Source organism: Vombatus ursinus, unplaced genomic scaffold (genome assembly GCF_900497805.2).
Source record: "Vombatus ursinus unplaced genomic scaffold, bare-nosed wombat genome assembly UNPS02014821.1, whole genome shotgun sequence".
NCBI lineage: Eukaryota > Metazoa > Chordata > Mammalia > Diprotodontia > Vombatidae > Vombatus > Vombatus ursinus.
In genome coordinates this window covers 4297720-4313118 of record NW_020954599.1, presented here as the reverse complement: position 1 = coordinate 4313118, position 15399 = coordinate 4297720, and the positions used below count along the sequence as shown (strand labels likewise).

Here is a 15399-nt window from a genome sequence, read left to right as displayed (position 1 = left end):
GAGGAATGGTCACTTCCCTCCAACGTTCCTGGCATTTCCACTAAGCAATCAGTTTCTCTCGGATGGTAAGAGTCATATCCTGGGTAGAACTTCTGGATCTGTCATCTTTTGAAGGGTGAAATTATCATTAAAGTAACTCAGTAAATCACTGTTCTTAACAGTTTAGAGAGACAAAGTGACTTTTCCCAAGTCTCACAGGTAGGAGGTAGCAGAGTTCCTGGGATTCGAAGTCAAAAACTGAAAAGACTAAAGGTAACAGAGGAGAGGAAGATTTGTTAACAACCTCTACTTAAGAGTTAGTCCAATAAATAACTAACTCCATCTACCCACCCTCTGTCAGTATTTGAATACAGGCACTAATCACGTTTCTTCGTGGTATATATTCACTTTCCAGTACCCTGTCCTATAGCCAGAAGAGGACCAGAGGGCTATGACCATCTTTGAACAAGCTATTTTACTTGACTCTTCTCCATTTATATTTTAGTTTCTGTAAAGACAAAGACATTCCCCCATATTTTGTTTGCTTAAAGTGATGAATATTCCAAAAACTAATGGTATATCATTTGAAATAACTATTTACTTTGGGGATTTAGAAAAGTTGAAACTTTTGGTGGGAAACAGATTTTGAAGATATTTTAGGAATAAAGCTATGGGATTTAAAATTTATGAATAGATGTAAACAGTTCAGACTTACGTAGAAATTATTGGTAGATATAAAAATTCAGATTTCAAACTTTTGCCTTTAAAAACTACAAACAATGATCTTATTTGCAAAAGCACATAGATCTATTGAATGAGGTCAAATCAATGGTGTATTTTTAAAAATCTATACTTTTATGATTTAGCCCTTTCTGATTTTCTTACCTCCACTCGCCACTCCTCTTCAATCCGTGATTCACAAAGCCGCCAAATGAATATGCCTTATCCGAAGATGTCCTTTCACTCCTCAGTTTAAAGTCCTTCAGAGGCTTCCTGGGGCCTGCTGAATGAAGTTGAAACCTTTTAGTGCGGCATTAGACTCTCTACCTTTCCAGGCTTATGTCATACTTCTCCCCACCGGGCACTCTATACTTCAGTCAAAAGGAGTGTATACCCTCCACTTGTTCTCTTTGTGCTTCCCTCTGGGTCTTTGTTCCAACTATCATTCCCCTTGGTCAACTCTCCCTTCATTGAAATCCAACCCATGCTTCCTAGGTCCTAGAGAAGTGCTTACAAAGCACTTTTCACTTTTTTTTCATGCACTTACATAATATCACTTTAAAATTGCATATATTCATTTATGAGCCTTCACCAAGCAATGGGGGTGATCATGAGCCCATGTCTATGGAGTTCAAACTTTGGAAGCTTTCAGGACCTTAGAAGGCCAAGTTGGACCAGCTTCCAGCGCAGGGTACTCAGTGAGAGATTCTGTCAGTTATTTGAGGGCCAGCTTAGCAAAGTTTGGAAAGGATCAAAAGAGGGTTGACCAGAAGGTGATGGAGTTTGGATAGCTAACAACCTAATAAAGCTACTAAAAAAAGGGGAGGTTATGGAGAATTTACACTGATGTAATCATGAATCTTTGAAGTAAGTATGTGTTTGGGGCAGCTAGTTGGCGCAGTGGATAGAGCACTGGCCCTGGAGTCAGGAGGACCTGAGTTCAGATACGGCCTCAGACACATAACACTCACTAGCTGTGTGATTCTGGGCAAGTCACTTAACCCCAATTGCCCTCACCAAAAAAAAAAAAAAAAGGAAATAAAAAGTAAGTATGTGTTGACCCTTATAAGATAATGAACTCCCTGCAGAGTCATCTCCAGTTGTCCTGATCTATGTTTTGCCACTGGGCCCAGTTGGCTCTGGAGGAGAAAGTGAGGCTAGTGACTTTGCACAGCCCTCTCTCATTTAAATCCAGTTCACTTGTAAGTCATGGCATCTCCTTCCTAATGTCATGGTCCTCTTTGAGAATGAAGGACAAACAACAACAGTGAATTCTCTGGCCACTTTATGTTAACTCCATTCCTAAGCACAGTGATCTTCAAATGAAATTATTGTTATAAATACTTATTTATTGAATGTGAATTATTCAATAATTACTTCCTTACGGTTTTCCAAATGATTTGTTTACGGCAATTAAGTAAGACACTCGTTTGTCCCATTTTACAGATGAGGAAGCTTGGGTTCAGAAACCCCAAGACTGTGGTCACACAACTAGTATTGTCTAAGAAGATTCAAAACAAAGTTTCTTGACTCAAGTCCATCTTCCTTTTTAGAAGATCAAGGTCAGATTGAATTGAAATGAAATCATTACCAATGACGTAGCCCCATTAATTCGGTATGGGGAAGTTGGTATATCTGGTAGGAGAGAACTAGAATCAGTCAGGTAGACCTAGGTTCAAGTTCTGCCTTTGATTCTTAATACTGTGTGACCATGAACAAGTGCTTTAATTTCTCAGTCCCCTAGACAGCCAAGACTAGAGTGTAGAATAGTTTCTGAGCTGCAATGATAGAAAGAATTTCCTCCCTAGAATTTCCCGACACTGATAAAAATCAGAGGTCCAGAAGTAAAAGAATAATCATAAACAATGCACTTATTTTTACATTTTTGCGAGGAATCCTTAGAACACTTAGGAAAAAATATGTAACAGAGACTATGTTATGGAAATTGAATGCAAAGTCAGGAAACCTAGATTCTAGGCTCGGTTCTGCCTAAACCAAGAGTGTAAGCTTGAACAAGTCACTTTTTTTCTTTCAACACTTCACTTGTCTTTTCTGTAAAAACACAAGAATTGGACCAGATGAAAACCGGAGAGCCTTCCGCTATAAAATTCTAGGATTGGAATGAGATCTGGGCCCTATTCTCAGTCATGCTTTTCCTGAGTGTTTGGAAGAACTAGAAGATTTTTTTTCTGGCTTCCTAAATCCTCTTTCAATAGCAAATCTGCTAAATTGTTAATCTGAGAAAGGCTGTTTTTAAACATTTAATGAATATTTGATAGTTACCAACTGCATTAGTTTAATGCTAATGAAATCCCAAATGTTACCCGCTGTATCCCTAGGGAGTCTTATATTTTCGGTGCCTGAATTTAAGTACTTCATATAGCCTCAGCCAAGTAAGCCTTTCAAAGCAGAGTCCTTGTTCACGCACTAAGATATTCCTCTCCCGAGTGTTTCATTGCAGTGCTTTTTGACCTTGCCCTAGCTGTAAGTTGATTTTGCCCGCGTTTTTCATCTGTGTTGATGTCAGTGCTGTATCCTTCCCTTCAGCGACACCAATGAAGTCGACATCCCACCCAACACTCGAGTTGGCACCAAACGTTACATGCCGCCGGAGGTGCTGGATGAGAGTTTGAATCGGAACCACTTTCAGTCCTACATCATGGCTGATATGTACAGTTTTGGCCTGATTCTGTGGGAAATCGCCCGGAGATGTGTATCCAGTGGTAAGTAATCACGATGTCATCGGATGGTTAGAACCTGAGCTTCCATAAAGTTGATCCTTAGAGTTCAAAATTGGATTTATCTCTACCCATACCCCTCATCCCCTGCTGGATATAAGCTCCTGCTTTGAGCTTTCCAGGGACTAGATAGGTTCTGAACCATTAATTTATTTTTTATAAAGAGCACCCAGAGAAGGAAATTCTCTCTACCAATAAGGGTCAATAGGTGCTCTGCAGTTTGTAATCTTATAAAGGCAGTTTCTCAGAGTTCTGAGAGGTTACACAACTTGTTCAGTATCACCCAGCCAGAATGTTTTAGAGGTAAGACTTGAATCTAGGATTTCTTGGCTCCAAGGACAGGACTCTCTGTCCTGCTAAGGAGGAACAGTTTCAGTCTATATCCTGCTCCCCCAGATGCTAAACCCCAGTATCATCCTTGAGTCCTACCACTGTCTTCCACAGTCAACCTGCCAACATGGTCTTGTGGACGAGCACTGGACTGGGAGTCGAGAAACTTGACTTCTTATGTTGGGTCCACTATTAACTGGCTGTGTGACCTTAAAGGAAATCACTTAACTTCTCTAGACCTCTGTTTCCATGTTTGAAAAATAAGGAAATAGACTAGAGGGTCTCAAAGTACCTTATAGCTCTGCAACTCTATGAACCTAAATCCTGTAAATTCAGCTATTATAATTTCTGTAGGATCCATTCCTTTCTTTCTGTTCCAACACCCTCAGTCCAGGTCTTCCTGTACTATTCCTTTAGTGTTTTCAAAAATTATTTTCATTTTTATTCTTAATAAGCACCAAATAGAAAAAAGAGGATTATAAATGAAAGTAAAGAGTTTTTATATACAGTTTCCTTTTCTTTTTAATTGTATAAAAATGCATTTGTAGCTTTCAGAACTTTCTGCTTGTCTAGACATCTTTCTGGCCTTGTCCTCCTATTAGAAAAAAGAAAAAGAAAAAAATTTTTGTAACAAATATACATAGTTAAAACAATATCCCTACTTTGGCAAAATATATATATATATATACATCTCATTTTGTATGTATCTCGAGAGGTATCACCCGTGGACTGCTGTGACAGCTCCCTAACTGACCTCACTGAGTGGAGTCACTGCTACCCAACAAGCTTCCTTTGTTTTCAATGGGCCGGTATTTCAATAGAGAACAACTTCTTACTGTGCTATTAAAGATTCTAAACAATCTTGCTTCTGCTTTAGCTCAAATTCCAGACTCTCTGTGTGGCCACCAAACTGCACTGATTATTTGTTTGTTCATTAAAATAATGATAAATAATAATAATCCTTGATACTTTCTTCTCTGGGTTTTCATGACTCGGTTTCCTCTTGGTTCTCTTGCTACGTGTCTGATCAGTACTTCTTAATCTCTTTTGCTGGTTCTTCATCCAGGTCATGACCACTAACCGTGAATATTCCCCAGAACTTTGTCCTTGGCTCTCTTCTCCTTTCTCTCCCTACTCTTCTGCTTGGTGACCTCATCAATTTCCCTGGGTTCAGTGATCATCTCTGGTACATGACTCCCAGATCTGTTTATTAAAGCCTAATCTCTCCTTACCTCTAGCATCACCGCATCACCAACAACTTGTTGGACATTTCAAAATGGATATCCCAAAAGCCTCTTGTACTCATTATGGATAAAGCAGAACTCATGATCTCTCCTCCAAATTCTCCCATCACCCAAACTTCCCTATTCCTGATGAGGACACTGTCAGCTTTGTGGCTACTCAGGTTCACAACTATGTTGTCATTTTTAACTCAGTTGCCAAAATCATGTAGTTTTCTTCACTACAAAATCTCTCACATATATCCATTCTCTCCAATTACACAACTACCACCTTACCATAGATTCCCAAAGTGGGCAATACCGCCTTATGGGGACCACTGGAATGATGCAGGGAGGCAGTATTTTTTTAATGATGCAAATTTTTTAAAAAATCTATTAAAAGGCTAAAGAAAGTAGATTTCCATGGGGGTTCTGAGTAATTTTTTTGAAGGCCAATAAGTTTGGGAACCGCTGCTTGGCCTTCGTCGTCTCTCTCCTGAACTATTGCAATAGATGTCTTTTTTTTTTTTTAAGGCATTTGGAGTTAAGTGACTTGCCCAGGGTCACACAGCTAGTAAGTGTCAAGTGTTTGGTCTGAAGCCGCATTTGAAGTCAGGTCCTCGTGACTTCAGGGTCGGTACTCTATCCACTGTGCCACCTAGCTACCCCTGTTGCAATAGATTTCTAAGCTAGCTAGCTAGCTTGTTAGATGGACAGATGGATGGACAAATAATCTCTTTTGAATCTCACTACAATAGAGTAGGCACTAGAGATACTATTTTCCACATATGAAAGATGAAGAAACTGAGTCTTAGAGAGGAAAAGGGATTTGTCTGAGGTCGCAGAAGCAGAAAGAGGTAGAAATATGAATGAAACTCATGACCTCTGACTTCAAACCTCTTTTACCCTTCGCTCCTAGACTTTATACAAAGGGTGGGAGGTCTTCCTGACTCCAAATCTGACCCACAATCCCCTGCATCACACAGCTTCTTATCTTTGGGCTATTGCTAAACATGGCATGTGTATGAGAGAACCACAGAAGGGACCTGACAATTTTACCTCCCTCATTTTAGATGTAAAGAAAATTAAAGTCTAGAAAATGTGAAAGTGCTTCTCAAAACTCAAAGCAGAAGGCAAGTCTCTGAGTCCAATACTTTATCCAGTATAGTCTGAGCCTCAGTTTCTTCATATGTAATATGGGAAAGGTGAGGAAGGCATTTTGCAGAGCTATTATTATATAAATGTATTGTTTTGTTAAATTACATCACAGTTCCCCAACTCTGTGCCTTTCCCTGCCCACAGTACCTTACATAAGTCCTCTAGTTCCTTCAAGCCTTTGCTCAAATGCCATCTCTTCTATAGTGCATAATTTGGCTTTCCCAAAGTTTGGCAACTGAAACCTCCTCTCAGCTCCTCGAGAACAGTGTCTATTCCATTCACTTGGCACTTAACATATGCTCCCTTCTATTTCTAGTTATCTTTTTGTAAGCACATAGAGTGCTCTAAGATGGTAGGTTCATTTCAAGGCAGCAAGCATTTATTAAGCACCTACTATGTGCAAAGCTCTGTGCTAAGTCCTGGGGCAACAAAGACAAAATTAAATGGTCCTTGCCCTCAAAGAACTTATATTTTTCTGTGGGGTAAAGGCACATGGAGAAGTAAATACTCTTAAAAGAAACTCCAGAGGAAAGCAGGAGGCTATGGCATGCATGTAGCATGAAACAAAGAGAAGAGTCACCCATGGCCTAGAGGAGAAGGTGGCACTCAAGGTGAGCATTGACAGGCCTCTGGGATTCCCAAGAGCCAGAGAGGTGAGAAAAGAGTGCGTGCCAGACTTGGGAGACAGTCTGTGCAAAGGCAGGTCCCCTGACTTCAAATATGGCACTCTTTTTTTGGTACTCCATTAGCTGTGTGACAATGAGCAGGTCATTCTTGATATCTGTATTTCTCATCAATTAATAAGCATTTATTATGTGCTTACTGTGTTCCATGCACTGTGCTAAAAGTACAAGGAGAAGCAAAAATACACATTAAAGGGTTAGTAATACTTTTCCTGACAGTTTGAGGATTAAAATAAGAATGTATAAAAAGTTGAGTAGAAACTATAAAATATCATATATAATTATTACCATGACTACAACTATAACTATCATCAACCTACTATAATTAGCATCATCCTGAGCAGTAAGGTGGCAGTGTGAATAGAATGCTGATCCTGGAGTCAGGAGAATCTGAGTTCAAATTTGGCCTCAGCCACTTACTAGCTATGTGACCCTGGGCAAAGTCACATAATCCTGTTTGCCTCAGTTCTCCATCTGTAAAATGAGCTAGAAAAGGAAATGGCAAACCATTCCAACATTTTTGACAAAAACAACCAACCAAACCAAACAAAACAAAACAAAACAAAAAACCCAAATGGGGTCTCCGAGAATTGGATATGACTGAAACAAACCAACAACAGCAACATTATCTTTAGGGTCCTATCTCTTTGGACAAAGAATCAATAAAGCATGAATTCTAGTCTCTAGTCGTCTACTGACTATCCATTCATCCATCCATTCACCCATCCACCTATCCATCCATCCATCCATCCATCCATCCATCCATCCATCCATCCATCCATTCACCCATCCACCTATCCATCCATCCATCCATCCATCCATCCATCCATCCATCCATCCATCCACCCATCCATCCATCCATCCATCCATCCATCCATCCATCCATCCATCCATCTAACTATTTATTCACATGTAGAGTGTTGGAAAAGTCATTCATCCTCTGCACTTTGATTTCTTGGGATTAAAATGAGGAGCCCAAATGAACTCTTATGGTCCCTTCTATAGTTCTAAAATGTTATGTTTTTATGAAGTAGATGGTAAGCCCCTCAAAGGTCAAACCTCTTTATATGCCCAGTGACAAGCACAGTCACTTTGTTCATCCCAGCTTCCCGTCCCAGTGTTTGTTTGGGCTGTTGCTGCTGGTTGATTTTTGGTCCATCTTCTGTGGGGAGTATTCACGTTTTTGTAAAAAAAGGAAGTATAAACAATTTATTTTTCGTTTCAAATATAAATCGTTCTTGTGAGAGTGAATCTCATTTGATCCTAAGGTTTTCTACCTACTTCATAAAACCAGGTGAGGTTAGAGCTATAGGTATTATTATTATTTGCATTTTAAAGATGAAGAAATTGAGATTTAAAAAATTTAAGTGACATACCCATAGACATACAATTTTATTATTATTATTATTATTATTATTTTGATGAGGCAGTTGGGGTTAAGTGACTTGTCCAAGGTCACACAGCTAGTAAGTGTCAAGTGTCTGAGGTCTTATTTGAACTCATGTCCTGCTGACTCCAAGGTCAGAGTTTTATCCACTGTGCCATCTAGCTACCCCTAGGCATACAATTTTTTAAAATCACATTCAAATCCCAGTTTTAAGGTCAGTGATATTTCTGCTACACAATGATGCCTCTTAAATCCACAGATTTAAATGACTAATGTTTTGATTTAAAATGATACTTGAAATATATACATGGAAGAAATAACATATTGGAAGAGTCTGACAGTTAATGAAGAAGTTGGAATAGAATTATAATGAAATTAGTTACAGATTTTAAATGCTTTATGTATTTTTACAACACTTCCTTTCTATTTGTAGTAAAGAAGTACCCCTAAGCAAAACAAACTGATATACTTACCATATTTTATGTCCCTCATTCTGCCCCTCAAAGTTCTCTTTCCCTCTGGAGCAAATAATCTTTTAGAGTCAAGATTGCTCATTTTGGAACAGGGTTCTGAAATATTTTAGTGGTGATTGCATTCAGTGACCTCTTTCTGGTTCTGCTTTCTTCACTCTGCGTAAATCTTATGCTGTTTCTCCAAATTCTTCAAATTCATCATTTATTGCAGTACAATATTTCGATACTCCATTTTACAAATTTTTTAGCCATTCCGTAATTGATATGTATTGAATTTATTTCCATTTTTTTTGCCACCATCAATAACATTGCTAAAATAGTTTTAACATATGTATAACCTTTCTCTCTATCTTTGATCTCTCAAAAGCAGTACTGCTAAATCAAAAGATATGAGCAATATATTGACTTTTCTTGCATGGTTTCAAATTGCTACGCAGAATGGTTAGATCAATTCACAGATCTACTATACTTATCTTTCCACGGCCCCTCCAGCATTAGTTCCATATCATCTTTGCCAGTTTTCATGGTGTGAGGTGCAGCATGGGTTTTAATTTGCATTTCTCCGATTATTAGTTATTGGAGCATTTTTTAAAATATGATTGATAATCCATTTACATTTCTTTTTCTGAAAACTGCTTGTTCATAGCTTATCTTCTGAGGGACTGGTTTTCTTCTCAGAGATACCAACGCATGATATTTAAGCATTGGATACTTTCATTTTGGTTGGTTGTGTCCTTTCCTCTGTTCGGGTTAATACAATAGTTTAACGTCATTACAAAGATTTGGACTACCTTGGAGTGGTGCATTTAAAGTCATGGTGCCTCATAATTGCACTGGGAAATTAATTTTAATGAGCTCTTTGAGAGTAGAAAATTTTTCTCTTGAAGTAGGTACAGTATAATGTATAAGCAGAAAGTTAGTGCAGGCATTGTTCCCCGACCAGATACTGAACAAGCATTCAATCTTCAAGAAAGAGCTAAGGTATAAAACTGACTGATTACTTTTCCTTTCATTTTGTGTTTTTCAAAAGCATATATAATCACGCCATTCCTCAGGACTCTCTACCTGTTTCATCCTCAAAGTTCCATAATAGTCAGAGCTATCAGAAGAATGTAATGTATAGGGGCCCAAGTCTGATTACTGTGCTACATTTGCATCACAAAAGCCTACTTTGGAATCAGCAACCACCTAAGAGAGGCAAAGAGACAGAGATGGTGGGTGAAAGGTCAGAGAAGGATAATTCACTGGCTGCAATTTTGCCAAAGATCAGCTCTGCCTCTCCCTGTCTTTATTTCATTCATTCATTCATTCATTCAGTCAGTCAGTCAGTCAGTCAGTCAGTCATTAACAAGCAGTCAGTTTGTTAAGTGTCTGTTTCTTACCAGACACTGTGTTACTCCCAGAGAAAATGAGAGGGATGCAAAGTCTTTATCTTCAGGTACTTTTTTTTAAATCTAATTGAGGTGATGAGATACACGTGTGCACATGACACTGATATATTCTAAAAATATGAAAGGCTTTGAGAAGAGATAAAGAGCTAAGTGGGTTGGCCCAGTAAGGGAAGGCTTCCTAGAAGGGGTAGCCTGTGACCTCGTTCTTAAGATATCCTTTGGTTAGACAGAGAGGAGAGAGGAGCATATAGCCAGGGTTTTTGTTAAAACAAGGTTATATTTTGATAAAATAAGGATACTGGACCTAGTGAATTCAATAATACACAACCTTCTAGGAGTAATAGTAATATAACAAGACACGCTTTAGAAGGCGTGGCTCAAATTTTGTCTCAGCCATTTCTTTGCTCTGTGACCTGGGAAAAGTTGCTTCATTCTTCTAAGTATGTTTCCCTGACATATTAATGAAGGCAAGGGATGGGAGTAAGCTGGCTATAATATGTTACAGGTGAAGAATTGCCTGGAAGAAGAAACACAAATGATTTCAGAGACATACAGGACCAGGGGATGGGGGGAAAAGGGGAGGTGCTAACTAATGGATGGCTTATGTGATGTACTACTGTCAACACAGTGTCAAAGGAGCAGGGAGAAGGCATCCAGGAAATTGAGTGGTAAGTTTGTAGCAGGTTAATGGGAGAATGCAGATAAAAGTAGGATGCACAAGCATAGATGAGTATCAGTCTGCATCACTGGAAGGAATGCCACACTGATGAAACCAAATTTCAACAAAGCATTAGCACTTTCCTCATCTGCTTTCCAAGGTTAATACAGGGAGTGCTTGGTAAAGTTTAAAGGGCTGCATAAATTGAGTTGTTACTTAATTTTCCCCTTGAGACCTGTAGTTTATTTGATATAAGAAACTCTTCGTTGGAGAGGTTCCCCCTGTCTTTGCAGATAATCAACTAGTTCCCAATCTTAGAGTGTCTGGGGACGCCTAGAAGTTAAGTGTCTTGCCTGGGGTCATGTAGTATGCGTGGGAGGGTTAACTTGAACCCAGGTCTTCCGGACTCCAAAAACAACTCCAGCTCTCTACCCATAATGTAGTGGTGCTTCATGAAGGATTGTGTGTTGTTACTTGTATCAGCAGTGTTGAAAAAGGCACACACCAAGGAGCATCACACCAAAAATAATTTGCTATATCTTAAAGAGAAAATGACTTGTAATTTTTAAATTGGTCCTCTTTGTGCAATCAGATCATTAACTTATTAGAACAAATATCAAAACAGTATTAAATTAGATGAGTAAAAAGTAGGCGATGGGGCAGCTAGGTGGTGCAATGGATAGAGCACCGGCCCTAAAGTCATGAGGACCTTGAGTTCAAATCCAGCCTCAGACCAAACACTTGACACTTACTAGCTGTGTGACCCTGCGCAAGTCACTTAACCCCAATTGCCAAAAAACAAAACAAAACAAAACAACAAAAAACAACAACAACAAAAGTAGGTGATTAAAGTAATTCCAACCTGACCCATTAAATGGGCCAAAAATTTGAACAATGAGAAAATAGAATAGGCAGAACAACAGACTCTCATAATTTCCTAAAAAAATTTAAATGAGCATGCCTACACAGGGTTTAATAAGCTCTAAGAATCTTTGTTATAACACTTACTCTTAAACATGAGTCTGATGCTGAGCAAGGCTACATCTCCCTCTACCATTGTATGGGTCCCCTTCAGGGTTTAGAGATGATTTTCTAAAGCCATTGGCTCAATCCCATTCTGGTGTGTTCTCACTGTTAATCACCAGTGATTATTAGTCTAGTTTCATTTGTCCAGTTAATATCAATTAACTTTTACGAAGCGATGTTTACTTCAAAGATACAGCAATAGTGAGTAAGGATTCCCCAAGATTTTCTGTATATTTTCTGTATTAATAGAAAGCATTGTGAAAGGAGCAGAATTTGCTATGGTTATGTCAAGGATCTACTCCAAGAATGCTATGGAGCAGAGAGCAGGCCACGTGCTCTTGCTAAGCATTGTAGAGTCGGAAAACAAATGAGAAAGAGAGGTCCCTGTAGCGTGTACCATCATCCTGTGCACATCTGAGATCTCTCCAAACTGCTGGTTTTTAACCTCACCTTATTTTTACAACGAGGAGAATCTGTTCTTTCCCCAAATTGACTGCTTTCTAAAGTGGCGTGAAATCCTAACTCCTATGGTTATAATAGCATCATATTTTTTACAAGTTTGGAATTTATTAAATAAATTTTGGTCATTGTAAACAGGGCTTCATTAAGCTCCCATCTTGCAGATATTCATTCAGTAACCTTAGAGCAGGGGTAGGGAACGAGGACCTAGGGGACCACATGGGACTTATAAGCCACAGGTTCCCCACCCCCGTTCTAGAGACTTAATAGAGTTCCAGCAAAACTCTGCTACCTGTTCCTTTTTCTCGTGCTGATCTCTTGTCTTTTGACATTTTTTGACAGCACTGCCCATTCCTGGAATGGTCTTCTTCCCAAACCCACTTTTGCAGTTATGGTGAAATCTCTTTCTTCTTTCAAAGCTCAGCTTAGGTGGCATTTGTTCTATGAAACCTTTCCTGACTTCTCACTCCACCCCTAGCAGAAAGTGATCATTTCTGTCCTTAGATTTCTCAAAACCCCTTTCCTTGGGCTAGCCTTCATCTCACTTACCCTTGTGTCTCATATCTTATGAACGTGACTTTTCCCTTCCATTTGATTAATACTAGAGGGTCTTAATACCAGGGTCTCTATGCTATCATTGAATGTCCAGCAGTAATGTCTACTAAATTTTGGATGAATATGAAAGCAATTTTGAACTTTATGGCTACTGCAGTGCAGCACATTTTATAAAATAATAATTTCAAAATTAATTTCATCATTAGACTGAAGCATTAGAAAAGGACTAATGATGTATAATGATGTTTCTTTTGAAACACTATTTTCCTTTTTGAAGGTTCTAAAGAATGCTTTATTTATTTATTTGTTTTTCTTTCTTTTGGCTAGGCAATGGGGTTAAGTGACTTGCCCAGGGTCACTCAGCGAGTAAGCGTTATGTGTCTGAGGCCAGATTTGAACTCAGGTCCTCCTGAATCCAGGGCTGGTGCTCTATCCCCTGTGCCACCTAGCTGCCCCTATTTATTTTTAATAGGAAAGAATGACATCACTTGGATTCATGCCTGTTGGTCTTTGTTTTGCCTCACCAGATTAGTACTGGACGGCTCAGCATAGTGAATAACAAGCTTGTCTTGAGTCACAAAGACATGGGTTCAAGAACAGCCTCTGACATGTACTGGCTTTATGCTCCTAGGCAGGTCATTTAAACTCTCAGCGAGCCAGCCGACTTTCTAAGACTTTGTAAAACTGATTGGGTAGATGGGATTTCCTCACCCTGAATTCCCTGCATCAATAAGGTCAAAATTACAGATCTGTCTGCCCCCCATCCAAGAAAAATATGTACCAAAGTATGTAGTTAATATTGATAGTTACAATTTGATAAGACTTTAGCTCTTTTCCTCCCCTTCATTTCAGAAGTATGTAACTGAACAAAACAATTTTTTTTTCCAGGAATAGTAGAAGAATACCAGCTTCCCTACCATGACCTGGTACCCAGTGACCCCTCCTATGAAGATATGAGGGAGATTGTGTGCATCAAAAAACTCCGTCCATCCTTCCCCAACAGGTGGAGTAGTGATGAGGTATGGAAGAAAGGTCCACTGTCTGTGTGGGACCAGAGTGATATCTGGCCAGTTTTGTGCAGAAAGCCTGTTGTTGAAGTACCAATCCTCATTACAGCGCTTCTTTTAAAAAGAGATATTGGCAATGCAGTGGAAGAAGAAAGTATGAATAGTCAAAGCCCAGAATGTTAACTGTCTAATTTTCTGAAGTTAATGTTCTTTCTCAGAGATATTGACAGGTTGCATCATTGCTAAATAATGCCGACATTTTATTTTTTATCTTATCAGCTACATCAAGGTTATTTACATGAGTGATTTTTTTAATATATTGATTCTTATCAATGATTTTCTCCCCACCCCCACACACAGGGTTGGTTTCACTATTTCTATGCTAACAGGTTAAGCTTTATATTCTTATCTCATAGATATGCAAAAACAAATTCAGAAACACTGTGGTACACATGACATTCAGAAGTACAAGAAACAGACTAGGTTGGGATTTTTAAAAAACATTATAATGTACCTTTATTAACAACATGAAATGGGAAAGGATTATCACAAAGTGAATGAGCTGAATGGAGAGGTGGTAGGTTCTCGCTTCTGAAAGGTATTTCAATAGAGGCAAGATGATCACTTGTCAGGTGTGTTATTAACATGTGAGTTCCTTTCCAGTATTGATTGGATCAGATCACCACTGAGGCCCCTTCCATTTCTCAGGTCCTATGATTCTGTGAATGGTCAGTTCATTAAGACTGATAATAAGGCAATACCAACCTCATCTGAAAACTGGCAGGGGAAAAGGAAGTAGAGGGAGACAAGACAAGTGTAGGTTTTGAGTTGGCATGAATAATTCCAGAGATGCGCTTTGTGTGATTTTGGTCGGTTTGCTCAGATAAGCAGCATTTTTTCCCCATGCCACTATTCACTTTTCTTGGCTCTACATGGTGACACATTCTCAGTTTGTTCTCCTAACACAACTCCATCTTGATGGCAGTGGTAGCTGGATACCTAAAGCATACCAATGTGAACCCTTATACAATTTCCATGTATACATATATCTAGATGGTAGGCATAGATAGAAAAAGTGTTGTTAATAAGTGATTCTTCAAAGAAAAACGTGTTTTTTCTTTGTTTTGTTTTTATTAAAGGCCCTGTAGGTATTCCCTTATCCCATCTTGGCATGTCACTTGTATACAGTTTGTGAAATGCATAGTGATGTGAATACTTTCCAAATAGGAGGTCTGAGAAAAGTGGGGAAAGTCTGGGGAAAGTGTGAATTCAAAATCACAGACTTTTGAAGTTACGAGGGATTTCAATAGACATCTGGTCCAACCCATACCCCTAAAAAATGCCCCACCACAGCACATTCAATAAATGAATATTGAAGAACTCTATAGTCTTCCACCAAGGATTTCTAATGAAGTGAGAAGACTACTAATTGATATACCAACATGAGCACTGGAGACCGCCTCTGTGATTCTAGGAAAAAGTCATTAATCTTGTTAAATAGTACAGTTTAACATAGTGATTGTACCAGGCAGCTGTACTTTGGGAATTAGCTTCCTTCTTTGTGTCATATGCAATTAGACAAAAAGAGTTAAACTTAGAAAGTGTTGTAAACAAT

General features: G+C 38.8%; 1 protein-coding gene across 1 annotated transcript in view; it reads left to right on the top strand.

The window, feature by feature from the left end:
* Positions 1-15399, top strand: part of BMPR1B (bone morphogenetic protein receptor type 1B) — a 349176-nt gene that overhangs the window by 331484 nt on the left and 2293 nt on the right. The window contains exons 11-12 of the mRNA XM_027837474.1: positions 3247-3422; positions 13666-13796. Of these exons, the coding sequence (XP_027693275.1) occupies positions 3247-3422; positions 13666-13796 (307 nt within the window). The remainder of the gene's footprint in view (positions 1-3246; positions 3423-13665; positions 13797-15399) is intronic.